The 13,934-nt window shown below is 44.3% G+C and overlaps 1 protein-coding gene and 1 pseudogene across 1 annotated transcript; both read left to right on the forward strand.

Moving 5' to 3' along the window:
- Positions 1-5,033: 5,033 nt before the first annotated feature.
- LOC117591395 lies at positions 5,034-5,375 on the forward strand. Its single transcript, XM_034284640.1, has one exon. It carries the CDS (start codon positions 5,034-5,036, stop codon positions 5,373-5,375), a length of 342 nt encoding a protein of 113 aa, XP_034140531.1.
- A 33-nt stretch (positions 5,376-5,408) lies between these two features.
- Positions 5,409-9,653, forward strand: LOC117591393 (annotated as a pseudogene).
- Positions 9,654-13,934: the final 4,281 nt, after the last annotated feature.

Below are 13,934 nucleotides of genomic sequence, written 5' to 3' on the forward strand. Positions count from 1 at the left end.
GCTGGGGGCCCGGTATAAAAACTAGCCCAGTCGTGAACTCAGGGAAATGGCAGCCCCCTGTTCTAATGATGCCTTACCCGGGAAACGTGGCTCTCTGCCTTGGCTGACCGTTCCCCTTCTCTGCATCTCGTGGGCATAATATGGAGCAGAAAAATACAACCCGCTCAACAGCAACAAAGACCTCCTCGGTTGAAAGCGAGGGTGGAAGCCCGTCGGGGCCCTACTCCAATCCTGGGGTGGGTGGCACAGCACCCCCCAATACCGACGCCTTGGAAAGGCAGCTAAGCAACATTGCGGCTGCCCGACCTTCTGGCAAAGTAGAGGGGAGGTTGGGCCATCGACCAGCGCAGACTCCAAACGCTTCACGTATGCCGAAAAGAGGAGTGCAGGGCACAAACTCCGTCCATCAGAGGACTGGCTAAAGAAGGTGAAGTGGGCCTCGGAAGTGCTTCCAAACTTCAGAGTAGAACCTCACAGACCGCAACAGCAACTGAAAAGGAAACGCTCGCAAGAGACGCCTGGACCAGCTGCAAAGCGATCCAGGACACTGCCGAACGTGTCCTTCGCGCATATTGCCAAGGAGAGGACGCTGATAGGCGTCGTCGACAAAGGCAGCGCGGATGGCAGAATCCCCAGGAGACAGTGGAAGTGGGTGGAAGCGGCATTGGCCGACCACCTCCAGTCTGCAAAGACATGGGATGGTTCCAGGGTAACACAAAGGTCATAGCCTGCGAAGACGAGCGCTCCGTGCAGCTGTACAAAGCAAAGGTAGCGCAAGTTGGGGAAGTATACCCAGTTCAAGTATACCCTACGCGCAGTTCAACAACAACAATATAAAACGAGAAGGGACGTGTGAAACGCTTCTTACGCTTCACAACTTTTATACCCGAAAAGTGAACACACAAACGTTTGAACTTGTATCGCTTGTTGAAAATTCGTATTTAACTCGTATTTTAAATTCGAAACATGGGAAATAGAAAAAATAACGAGAAGGGACGTGTGAGACGCTTTTTACGCGTCACAACTTTTATACCCGGCACTCAGGACTACATCTAGATGTAGAAGACAACGCCAACCGCTAGATATCGTTCACATTACAGAACACGTCATAAAAGCCTACTAAATAAAATGCATTAAACAAATTGGATTAGTTAATATTTTCCAATTTATGAGATATTTAAAACAGCAATAAAATTGGTACATTCTTGGACCGATAGGTTTCACAGCAAATTTTTCGAAAGTGGCGCCATCTAGCGTTGAAAACCGAGTCTTGGTTAAAAGTCGGAAGAGTAATCGCCAGGGGGAGGGCATAGGCAGGGGCCGAGTTAAGCAGAAGCACAGTGAGAATGAGAGAATGTGAAAGGAACAACAAAAGCTGCGGGACAGGGTGGGTTTAGCAACTGAAAATTAATTTATCCAATGTTGCTATAATAATGATCCGATCGGATCCCAATTTGGTGATCTGATAGATATGGCCATTTCCTACGGATTGGTGTTTTTAGTTTTCTTGTATCTTCAAAACTGTGGATTTGGGGGGTTTTCGCCCTTTTTCGGGGGCGGAAGGGGTCGTGGCTCATTTTTGAAATACACTGGTTTCAGTGTGAGCACACAGCAGTCCGGAGCCAAAATTTGGTGGCTCTAGCTTTTATAGTCTCTGAGAACGAGCCGACAAACAAGACGGACAGACGGACAGACAGACATGGTTCTATCGACTCGGCTATTGATGCTGATCAAGAATATATATACTTTATGGGGTCGGAAACGCTTCCTTCTGTGCGTTACATACAACCGTTATTCTTACAAATACAATATACCCTATTTACTCTTTGAGTACCGGGTATAAAAATAGTTGCTTATTATATTTTGATTATATTATTGTAATTATCTTTTGATCATTATCTTGAATATATATGTCATAAGATAGTCCCACATATACATACATGCATTAAAGATAAATTTAAGGGTTAGGGTTCTAATAATGGGGGTTATATATAATATGAAGTCATACAAATCAAAGCAAAAATTATAACGATATAACATGAATTTCTAATCTTATTTTTGGAGGGGGTTCCTAAGGCAGAAAGTTTTGGGTAGAATCATAATGGCATATTCCTATGTTATTCTACATGGAGGGTGGGTCAAGAGGGAATAGCACTTACACCTTGTTCTTCACAGTCGGTAGTTAACCTTAAGTTCCGTCCGGGTTTGCAGTCCCGACCCAAGGTTCCCGTAAATCTGTTTTCGCAGCACAACACCCACCCCATTTTCCCTGAGCCTAGCCGGCCAACCCTTAGTAGACAAAGAGTGCTGACGAAACTACAGATATGCTACATAATATTTCCACCAAATATCGTTCATGATAATATCTTATTAATGCAGAAGTAACGATATGTCCCTTGGGCAAAATAAGCGGGTGCTGAACATTGAACGGGAGCGATGAGTTGCCGAGACGACTTCCAACTTTAAGTAATCCAGACGGATCTATGAATGGAGAAAGCGAACTGAGGGAACAGGTTTCCACGACTTGCCCATAGCGTTCGATCTCCTTGATGTCTGTGAGACTGTGAGCCCAGAGTGCCTAAGACGATGAACAATTGAAAGAATTGCAAATTTGCATGCGGACGTGAGATCGACATGCGGAGCCACTCTTCCTTAGAGCCTACTAGAAACGATGGGTCGTGAAACCACAGAACTGGCTGGATGATAATGACTTGTGTTCATGCCGAAAAGCATGCACCATGCGCCCTACCAACTCAACAAACACAACAAAAGCAAACTCTCCTACAACCCGAACGTTCTGAGCTGAGCAGCGGCCTGTGCGCACGACTAAATTTAGAATTAAGCTTAGAATATGAAAACAGTGTCACGAATAAACGAAACGAAACTATACGCACGCGCGCTTTTACTTTGTCGAAACCGCGAATTTTCCCCCGACTGTACGAGAAAGCGAACGAAACAATTCGAAGGAAGTCATACACATCAACTTACTGGCAGGAACATCCCACCACAAACAACGTGGAAGGGCGCCTCTCGAGAGAATATCTCGATGAACCACGCGAGGAAACGAAATGCTAGATATGGTGTAACGAACTCTTTTGGCTATGGTGCGCAGGGCGAACTCAGTGGCTGGCAGGTTCGATGCAACAATATTTGTTTTGTTGCCTGTGCGACAAATAAAAGACTAGGGTTTATAGATAACTGCTGGTTTTATTTATATCTTATAACTACATAGTATATCATAAGGCGATCTTATGTTATGGTTTTCTGTACTTATACTTAACACTTGTCGGTCACTCCTGACACTTCGACACACAGGCAGTCTCCAACGGATCTCTTAGCACGAAGCCCTTATCCGTCACAACCCACCTCCGCGCACGACGCGTTCGCTCTCACTAGACTCACTGGCCTATGTTGCTTGCTTCTTCTTCTTTATCAGCTCACTGCCATTTGCACGCACTCGTATCCTCCCGCCTTGACTGTCACGAGCCGCTGCCGCGGACCTCCTTTTTTCGCGGCGCCGGGGCCTGGTCACCGGCCTGTACATTTTCCCTTTCGGTTCCAGTAACTTTCCATCGTCGTCTCTGATGCTTTCTCCCTGCTTCGTAACGAGATTAGGCTGGTGGCGTGATCTCATGGCCATATATGGACATGCGTTGGACCACTGCCAGCCAGATCCCATCGTCCCGCTGCTCACCTCTCGCGCTAGCCTGGCCACCGCTCGGAGAGATACCTCTGCCATTTCACCGTTTCCGGCGCCACCGGATAACTGACAATTGTTAACCCTCTATGCACCATGTGTGTGAGGATCTCTTTCCGCACAATGCTTTCAAAACTGTTTCTTAAATCTATCCAAGTCGAATGCAACGTCGAGGGTACGCACTTATCCCTATTTAACTGATCTCGGCAAAGCTGCTGAAAAAAAATCTTGCAGCTGGCAATAACAGGATTAATCAATCCAAGTGGGTCGTAGAAACGCGCAATTGTTGACAAAACCGAACGCTTTGAGGGTTTTGAATTTATGTCCAACTCAGATAAGGCAAACTACAGCTGATCCGATGCAGGGTCCCTAGCTATACCAAAAGTTTTGGTTATGTCGCTTCCATCGTGAAATCTAAGAAACTTCTCTATCCTTCAAGCACCTCCTGATGACTAGAGCACCATTTCCTAAGCTTAAAGTTACCTCGAGACAGGAGACTAGAAGTTTGATGCATCTATCTATCATCCACGTAAAATTCATTCTGCAGATCAGCTGAGCCAAGAGGGTAGAACTCACCCTCGTCGATGGGTAGCTGGACAGCTAAAAATGATGTAGACCTCGTACCGTATGTCACGGTGTCTAATGTGTAGACATGTATGTTGGACTAGATGGAATCCCGCCATAAGATGCATTTAAGATAGTTGTCAGGAAGCGACACCTTTACGCAGCGGCACATTTTACAAATATCCTCTGTGAGAACGACGAGGTATATGCGGAAACGCATCCGTATGCTAATCAAGGCAGGCTGAATAAAAGGGCCTGTCATCATCACAGCGAAAGTCCAAGCTGAAGGAGTTTGTAGGCGTGAGAAGTGTTGTAGATGTAGATGACAGATGACAGATGAAGAAAAAATGTAAAATTTTACAAAAAACCGCTAAGGTACTGAGTACCGGGTATAAAAGTTGCGACTCGTTGTGAGTTATTTTTTACGAAATTCTATCTACAGCCATATACATTGACGTTGTCCATCTGTTTCTCTACATACTCATATTGATAGGCTTACTGGATAATTAGTGTATATTTTGCCAATAAAAATTGTTAAGTGTATGTAAATTTAAGGCCACTTTCGAAACCTAGTAAGCAGGAAGAGTAAGCATTGAAATATGAACAAAAATAAATAAAATATTCCTTTATTCTTCCCGGAATTACAGTTTTCATCAGTAATTCCGTTTCTGCTTAGTTACTTTAGTTGTATTGATTTGGATTTATACTCAGTTTCTGAAATTTTCTGAAATTTTTTGAAATTAAATTCTTAAAAAAAGAGCTACAAACACTCATGTGCGAGGTGCAAAAGCTATTCGACGGACTGTTCCAGACCATGTCCAGAGCTAGGGATAACCGCCGCAGCAACACGCTAGAATTAGTCAACGAGTTACGATGCTGTAACTGCTGCCATGACAAGCGAATAAAGGACGCTGCAGAGGCTATAAAGAAGCCTCCGGTGCCCCAAATGTTCACTAAGAAGAAAGTTATCTTCCTCTGTGGGGCAATACTTGTGATGATACCCATCGTCACGGTGTTTCTGGCCAGAAATTATAACCACTCCCAATCCCATGGCAGCGGGGCCTGTGTCTCATCGTTTTTATTCACCTTTACGGATTGCGAAGTGATCTTTTGAGAGGTCCGGCGCTCCTGTAACAGGGTTATAGGGATGGAGCAAGGTGGCAAGGTGGGAGAAGGAAGCGTGGCCGTGAAGGTTAGATTGCGAGGGTCAGTTTCCGGGAAGAGCGAAGAGCATGCAAATCGTCGGCAACCGCTAAAACAAAAAAATAAATAAAAATAAGTGCAGAGACAACACGAACACACAATCGTTTAAACGAGGCAAAGACGGCGCGGGAAGGAGGAGACGGCGGCAGCGGACACCAAGCAGGGATCCGACAGCTGGGTCAGCGCCAAGACTGGCCCGGCCGGAGCATTGCTGGAGGAGCACTGCAGGGAGCTGCAACCAACGATAAAACGGCGGACATGTCCAGAGGAAGAGACCGGATCTTCATCGGCACCTCGCCATGCACACACACACTCCCTACACCCGCATGCACTATGGTCGCAATGAACACTTTTGTTGTCCTAAATTAATAACTCGCAAACGAATCAAGATTTTTTCATTTAGTCTTTTGATATTAGTTAAAAATAGCAAGAAGAAGGTTTTTTGAAAAAATGGGCGCCCCTTTTTTTAAGGAAAAATCTGGTTTTAAATTGTTTTCTCAAAATGATAGAATCAAAAAAAAATATGGGAATATGTTTATCAGTACAAGAAAAAAGTCGTATCACCAATTAAAACAGCTTAAAATTCCAAGATAATCGAATTTTTTCTCCCACAAAGCATTCTCTATAGGAGTTTCCATTATAAAACAATATATGTAGCACTGGATATCAAACTCTAGCCCTCCAAAGAGCTAGTGACTAATAATATGGCTTAAATGCAATGCAAAATGGCATCTTACTTCACAATTTTATTCCTCATTGTGTTCCAAACGGAAAAAAAGACATTGCAATTTATCATTTAAGGTTATGATCTATAAATGTAAATTGTAAGAGTTGTGGTCGAATGTGGCATTTTTGACTATAAAAATTTTAACAATCATGAATTACTCTACGACACACATTAGGTTTTAAGGTGGGACTAGGTGGCACTCTATTAAAAAACCTTTTTCAAAAATTAGTTTTCACTACGAACTGACACATATTGAAGGATTCACTTTAAGATACAATTACAAAGACATCGCCAACTACTAGATACCGTTCACATTACAAAACAGGTAGTAAAAACCCTACTGAATAAAATGCATCCAAAAAATTGGATCAGTTAATAGTATTTTTTAATTTATGAATTATGTAAAACAGCGATAAAATTGGTATCTTATCACTACACATGCTATGCAAAAAGGACCGCTAGGTTTCACAGCATATTTTGCAAAGATGGTGCCATCTATGAAAATTTCTGGGACGCAGCTTTGATGGTCCATCTTTTTCTAATACAGAGCGCCAAAAAACCGGGTCTTGGTTATAACTTTTAAAAATTATCGTTTGGCCAAAAGAAGTGGTATGCCATACATGCCATACATTCCATACTGGCATGTATTCACGTAGAACATAGACACTAATATTAACACCATATTAATAGAATATACACATATAATAACATATATGTACATATAATAACACCCTGCGCCCAATAAGCCCATCACACGTCATACCCTCTCATTCACTACAGCCTCAATCGCAATTTATATTTGTTCACACTTATCCACATATATTGTTTTTGGACTTAATTTTCCATAGCATGCGTCACACATACGTGTTTGTGTGTAAGGATCTCTAGGGATTTCTCTATATCCTCCGAGGCTTTAACTTGGCCTGGACTCGAGAGCTACTGAGTAGTATTGTTTTTCCCGGACTCTTCAGAGTTAATACCAGGGTACTTTTTCCAGCAACAAGTGTGTCCTCCTCCCCCACGTTTGTTACGTCTAGCTTAGTTGTTAATATAAAGTATAGGAGTGACTCATCTCTGTTTTTGATATCGGGCTTCTTACACACTGTGGTGGGAATTGGTATCCGTCCCAATGAAAAGTTTTGATCGCTGGAGCCGGCTTCTGCCACCAGGTTCCTAAGTTCTGCAGGTGGTGCGGACCTGACGTGTGCCATGTAGCAGGAAGCTACCATGAGGACATAAGATAAGCGGGGATTCGCTTTCGTACGAGTAGGTCGGTTCTGTTCCTGCTTACCGATGTTGAGTAGAAAGAGTGATAGTAACTAAAGCTACTTCCGGGGGCTCTTGCTCAATGGCAAAGGAGCTCCGCCGACGCTAATTTGCTTTTATGTAGATTGAGCTGCAACACCCTCATCGTCATGTATGGCAGGCTCAACTACACTCGACGGGTTGACCTTTATCATCAGATCTCCGCTCGCTTCGTCTTCCGAGGAGTCATTCAACGCCAGGCGCTGCGCGGTCTCCACGATGGAGTCCATACCTAGGTCTTTCTCCGATATACGCTGTCAATACCCCACGCCATCTTCCCGAATCTCGGGAATAGTAGGTCCTCTGCCTCCCCCCTTCCTTGACTTGCAGAACCTTCCAGTCGGGAGAGTCTTTAATAGCACTCTCAGCGGAAAAAAAATACATACATACAACATCTGTACAGCAAAAAGACAGTCTATCTTGGAAAAAACCGGCAAAGGCAAAGGATCCGGACTTCAGATAACCCCTCCGCTTAGGAGACGCCTACAAACGCGGCTCTGGTTACCGGATCGGAGTGGTATAACTTCCACTGGTTAATCCCCACAGATTAATCGCCGCAGGGAAACCTCTGGCTGCCGGAACTGGCTACAGAAGGGCTGCGAGATCTTTGGGAGTGTTTTGGGAGAGGCATGGTCCACTGTGACCCGCAGGCCCAGAGTCCACAAAACAAACGCTCCTGAAGTTCCAGGGAATATACCCACAGCGAAAACGGCCCACCTCTCGTATACCGACATCATAAGGATGGTGAGGAGGAGAGAGGACGGGAAGCTGCAGGAGTTCGGGGAAAATGTCGACAGAGTCCGACGCACAGCAAAAGGATAGCTACTGCCCGAACTAATGGCACGCAGAAAGAGAACACTGTCCAACTGAAGGACGAGAGCGACCAGGTTCTTGGCGCGCAGGCTGACGTCAGGGCCCTGGTAAGGAGATCCACTACAACCTTGCAACAAAAGATGAAGTCGCCACGCCACTGTCTGCCCAGTTGGGCCACCAAGTGGGCGCAGGATGTATTAAGGTCCTGCGCAGGGTTACGGCGGCTCCCAGGTGGCTGTAGTCGGACTTGCGGACCCTCTTGCAAATCAGCGCATCGAGGATAAAATAAAGATAGACTGCACAAGATGTAGGGTCATAGAGACATCAGGACCGTACCGAAAAAACCGATATGGATAGGTGGGCGTTCGATAGTTCGAGGCGGTACAGAGGCGGTACGCAAGTGAAATGGATATGATTGTACTGCTGCTACCTTGCACCAAGACTGTCGCTCCACGAATTCGGTTCCATTATTGTTGAAGTAGCAGACTCTTTGATTTGTTTCTGGAATCCTCTCCTCAAAAAATCCTACAGCGTCATACTTATGCGATCTTCAACGAAATTGACATATTATCGACTGTTTGCCTTCGTCATCTACTTGGCAGCATTGCCTGGTGCATACAGGCCTATAATAGTTCCAATCGCTTGGCGAAGCTCGACAAATATGACATTGCGGCCAAGGGGCGTTTTGTGCAATTATTTTTTCTAGTATGTCTCCTGGTTTCACGCACTTTATGCATTGCCTACATGGCCAGTTTCTTCCCCCTGGAAACCCTGTGTTTTTGCCTCCTACATGTATGTTTTTGTGGCACTGTCGTCTTTGTGTTTGACTCGCCAACGATTGGGATCAAGAGTTTTAAACTATATCTATTGCCTGACCTTTGCCGTGGTGTATATTTTTACTTTTACCCCTGTTAAGGATGCGCCCACAAAGTATAAGTATACCTCGTACCTGACGTTTTGTCTTTTGCAAAACATTGTCGTCTGTGTGCTATATATCCCCATATATTTACTTACCTCCATTATTGCCTTGTATATTTGTGGCATCATGCTCACGATATATTACTATCTGTTCTGCCACCCAAGTATTTTATGCCTATAGTTTATGTAAATTCTCTTTTTGAATTGTACCGGTATAATAAACGTGTCTTCATACGACGCAAGAGGACGGAAAAACGTCGGCCTAGCAGGAGACTTAAACGCGTGGTCAGAGGAATGGGAATCAAGATTTACCAATGTCAGAGGTCGCACCTTCCTTAAAAGCTTGGCCACTCTGGAGCTAAACCTGCTCAACACGGGATCAGAGCACACGTTCTCCCGAGCAGGTTTAGGATCAGTCATTGCTCTGACCTTCTGCATCAAGCCACCCCGACATTCAACGCTAGAACCCTCAGGCCAGATATTTTTCTGGAGAAGTTGAGCTTACCAGAACTCCTTAACGTCAGACTGCAGGGCAAGCACAAGACAATCAAGGTGCCACTCTCGCCACCGCGAGCCGATATACTGGTGGATCACGGATTTCAGATTTCAGAAGCCCGCTGCGGATGCATCCTCGCTAAGAGTAGACAAACACGCGTGAAGGGAACTCCGGCCTTCCAGATGATGTCCCAGAAATACTCGAATGCAAAGCGTCGAGTCGCAAAAACAGTCTCCGATACAGTTCAGGTTTAGAAAGCAAGAACGACGATGGAGGCAATCCGCATAGACAGGGACATACCTGCGGAAGCCATAGTCGCTCTATGGTACGCTTGTAGTTGGGACGTCATATTCGGGGCCATAGCGGCACCGTGAAGTACCGAGTGATGGGCAAAGCCGCATGCTCTGTCCTGACACCCACCCTAATGAATGTGATGTACGACGCAATCCTCAAGCTCCAACTCCCAAGAGACACAAGAATAGACACAAGAGGTTGCATTGCTGCTAGTAGCCAAGCACCTCGGCGACGCGGAGGCCCGCTGTAACCAATCGGTGGCCACCATACAAGATGGGTTGAGCTCTGTGAGCCTAAAACTGACTGAGCAAAAGACGGAGCGGTCCTTATTTTCAGCCACAAGAAAGTCTAGGTAGCGACCGTACGTAGAGCAATCCGATACCTCGGAGTAATGCTGGACACCCGCCTCTCCTTCCGCGAGCAGATCGAGGCAGTCACCAAAAAGGCAGCAGACCTAGGCAGAGCACTGCACGCATGACTCTCAATACAAGGGGACCCAAACAAGACTGCATATTCAATCTGGGCAGAGGCGGCTAGTAAAAATTCATACAGGAAAGGGCTCGACGCACCGTCTGAGAGATCAGCGAATGATCTAGGACGACGCGTCACTGGTCATAGCAGGAACTCGCCAAGGAAGCCAAGGAGATCTCCTCAGAGCTCGATGCAGCACCCCAAAATCGCTCCTAACCTACATTCTGATAACAGACTTAAGCATGGGAGTCAAAAAGGGTAGTTCCAGTAGATTTAGCATAGATAGGAATGGTGGAAGGAGTCTGTTAGAGTACCAGTCTAGACTACTATGGGCGTATATTCAAAATTGTTTTTGAACGGATTCAAATATAATTTCTTGCTCCTTGTATTATGGACGCCACACACTCCAATATCAGGCGTTTTAGTTATATACGGATCGTCGAACTCTTTTGACCAACGCTTACTAAAAGCAATAACTCCCTTAGCTTAGTTAACAGTTGAAGCAATATGGCTATTAAAACATAGCTTGTGATCGAAAAGGACTCCTAGACTGATTCCTCCTTAGAATGGTTCAAGAAAAGTAGGTTATTCGAACACCAAATGATGAATTCATCAAGGTCAAGTTGTAGGCGAGTATGCAAGTACCAGTCGGAAAAGGAAAAACAAATTTTAACGTCATCAGCATACATTAAAGTAACTGAGTGCAAAATAACTTGGGGAGGGCGTTCACAAACAAATTTAAAAAAAAACGAGAAGGGACGTGTGAGACGCTTCTTACGCGTCACATGTTTTATACCCGGGCCTTCAGTACAACATCTGCACCTTAGCGGTGTTTTGTCAAATGTAAAATGTTTACTTCATCTGTCATCTACATCAACAACACTACTCACACCAACACGATCCTTTAGCTCGCCGTCCTTCCCTAGACCCGCACACTGCAGACTCGAGGCAGAAGCAGAGGCAGAGGCAGCGCCCGCACACAAAAAAAAAAAAAAGAAATATAAGCTGTGGGCAGGGGTGGATTAAAAGTCGGAAGAGTCATAGGCAGGGGGAGGGCAGAGGCAGGGGCCGAGTGAAGCAGAAGCAGAGTGTGAATGAGAGAATGTAAAAAGAACAACAAAAGCTGCGGGACCACCCTGTCCCTGTTTAGCCAGTTAATTGGTGGCTCTAGCTCTTATAGTCTCTGAGAACTAGCCGACAAACAAGACGGATAGACGGACAGACAGACATGGCTCTATCGACTCGGCTTTTGATGCTGATCAAGAATATATACACTTTATGGGGTCGGAAACGCTTCCTTCTGTGCGTTACATACAATCGTTATTCACACAAATACAATGTACCCTATTTACTCTTCGAGTACCTGGTTTAAAAAGGGCCTAAATGACTTCTTTGAGGAACTCCAGATGTTACTTTCACAACATTCGACAAGTCATTGTTAAACAAAACACGCTGTGTGCGATTCGAAAGGTACGATGTTATCCAATTTACAAGATTTGTGGTAAGACATGATAAGGAGAGTTTATGGAACAGCAAAGTATTATATAGGTATATCAAAATACAACAGAGACAAAAGCTCTACTGAAGTCTGTAAGAATTGCGTCAGTCTGCAAGCCACTTTGAAATCCTCGGTTGCTTAGAGACGAGAATTCTAAGAGGTTAGTAGATGTTGATCGATGTCTAAAAAAACCTAAATATACTGACTGAACACCAGCCATGAAATTTAAGACGCCTACGAAGCTTCTCACACGTTCCTCCTCGTTGTTTTTCTTTTTAATATGATGTGTAATTTGTGTTGATGTTTGGTTGGGACCTTCTCTACGTACATATAAAGCTATTTAAATGCAGCTACTGCTTGCTGTAAGTTGTTTAAACTTAAAAATTAATTTTTATTGCATTTCCAGCAAAATGCATTTTCGAAAAATGTTCGTCTTATTCCCCTTAAGTATTAATTTTCACTGCCGGTGATTACAGTTGCGTAAAATGTTTCCAGGGTAGGGGAACCCAGGGGTGGGGGTGGTACACAACAGTGTGTTGACGCATTGCTGCATTTTTCAACCTGTGCACCCACTCAAGCCTCAACCATACATAAACCTTACCCACCACCCCCACACTGTATTAACTTTTGCTTCGATAAATAAACAAGTTTAGCTACTTATGAGTTAAGTTGTTGTTGTAGTTGTTCTCAATGCCCCATGCCCCCATCCCTGTTCCCGTTCCCGCTATTATTGTTGCAAGTTTTGCTGCTCACAACATTTTTTTATTCCCCTCCAACTACAGTGAATATTTGCTTTAGGAATCCTATTCACATTATGCAAAATACCTGAATACCTTTTTTTTACTTACTTTTTATGTTACATTTTATTTTTAGTTAGATACATATAAGTATATATTTTTATTTACTTATGTGGATCTTTTACTGTATATGTTAACCCCTTCAATCCGTTACAAAATCTTTCATATTGCGTATACGCGCATATCAAGCATAAATTTCTCTTCTGCACAATGCACAGCAGCAGCATCGCTGCCACATTGCCACCGCCCCTGGGTACTGACCCTGCCGCTAACACTCTGAATACTGCACCTACCTATGCCGCTGACCTGCGGTTCGTGTGCGTTGGATAATAATCAACCTAAAAATGTTTATCTTAAATTAAATTAAATAAAAAACGAGAAGGGACGTTTAAGACGCTTCTTACGCGTCACAACTGTTATTCCCGGCACTCAGTCCTACATCTGCACCTTAGCGGTGTTTTGTCAAATTGAACATTTTTTCTTCATCTGTCATCTACATCTACAACACTTCCTACACCAACACGCTCATTTAGCTCGCCCCCCTTCCTTAGACCCACACACTGCAGACTCGCGGCAGAGGCAGAATGTGAAAGAGAGAATGTGAAAAAAACAACAAAAGCTGCGGGCCGGGTGGGTTTAGCCACTGCAAATAAATTTCTTCATTGTGGCTATAATAATCATCGGATTTGGTGATCTGATGGTCATTCTCTACGGAATGGCGTTTTTAGTTTTCTTTTATCTTCAAAATTGTAGATTTGAGGGGTTTTCGTCCTTTTGCGGGGGCGGAATGGGGACGGGGCTCATTTTTTAAATACACTTGTAACAGTGTGAGCATACAGGAGTCTGGATGCAAAATTTGGTGGCTCTAACTTTTATAGTCTCTGAAATCTAGCCGCTCAACAAGACGGACGGACCGACGGACGGATAGACAGAGATGGCTAGATCGACTCGGCTAATGATATTGATCAAGAATATATATACTTTATGGGGTCGGAAACGTTTCCTTCTGTGCGTTACATACTTTGTGCACAAATACAATATACCCTATTTACTCTTCAAGTACCGGCTATAAAAAGCGGAAATGCAACAAAAATGTTTGAGAAAAAACGAGAATAATTGTTTGCGCCTGTTGGGCTAAAGCAACGAGCACG

Source organism: Drosophila guanche, unplaced genomic scaffold, assembly GCF_900245975.1.
Source record: "Drosophila guanche unplaced genomic scaffold, DGUA_6, whole genome shotgun sequence".
Lineage (NCBI taxonomy): Eukaryota > Metazoa > Arthropoda > Insecta > Diptera > Drosophilidae > Drosophila > Drosophila guanche.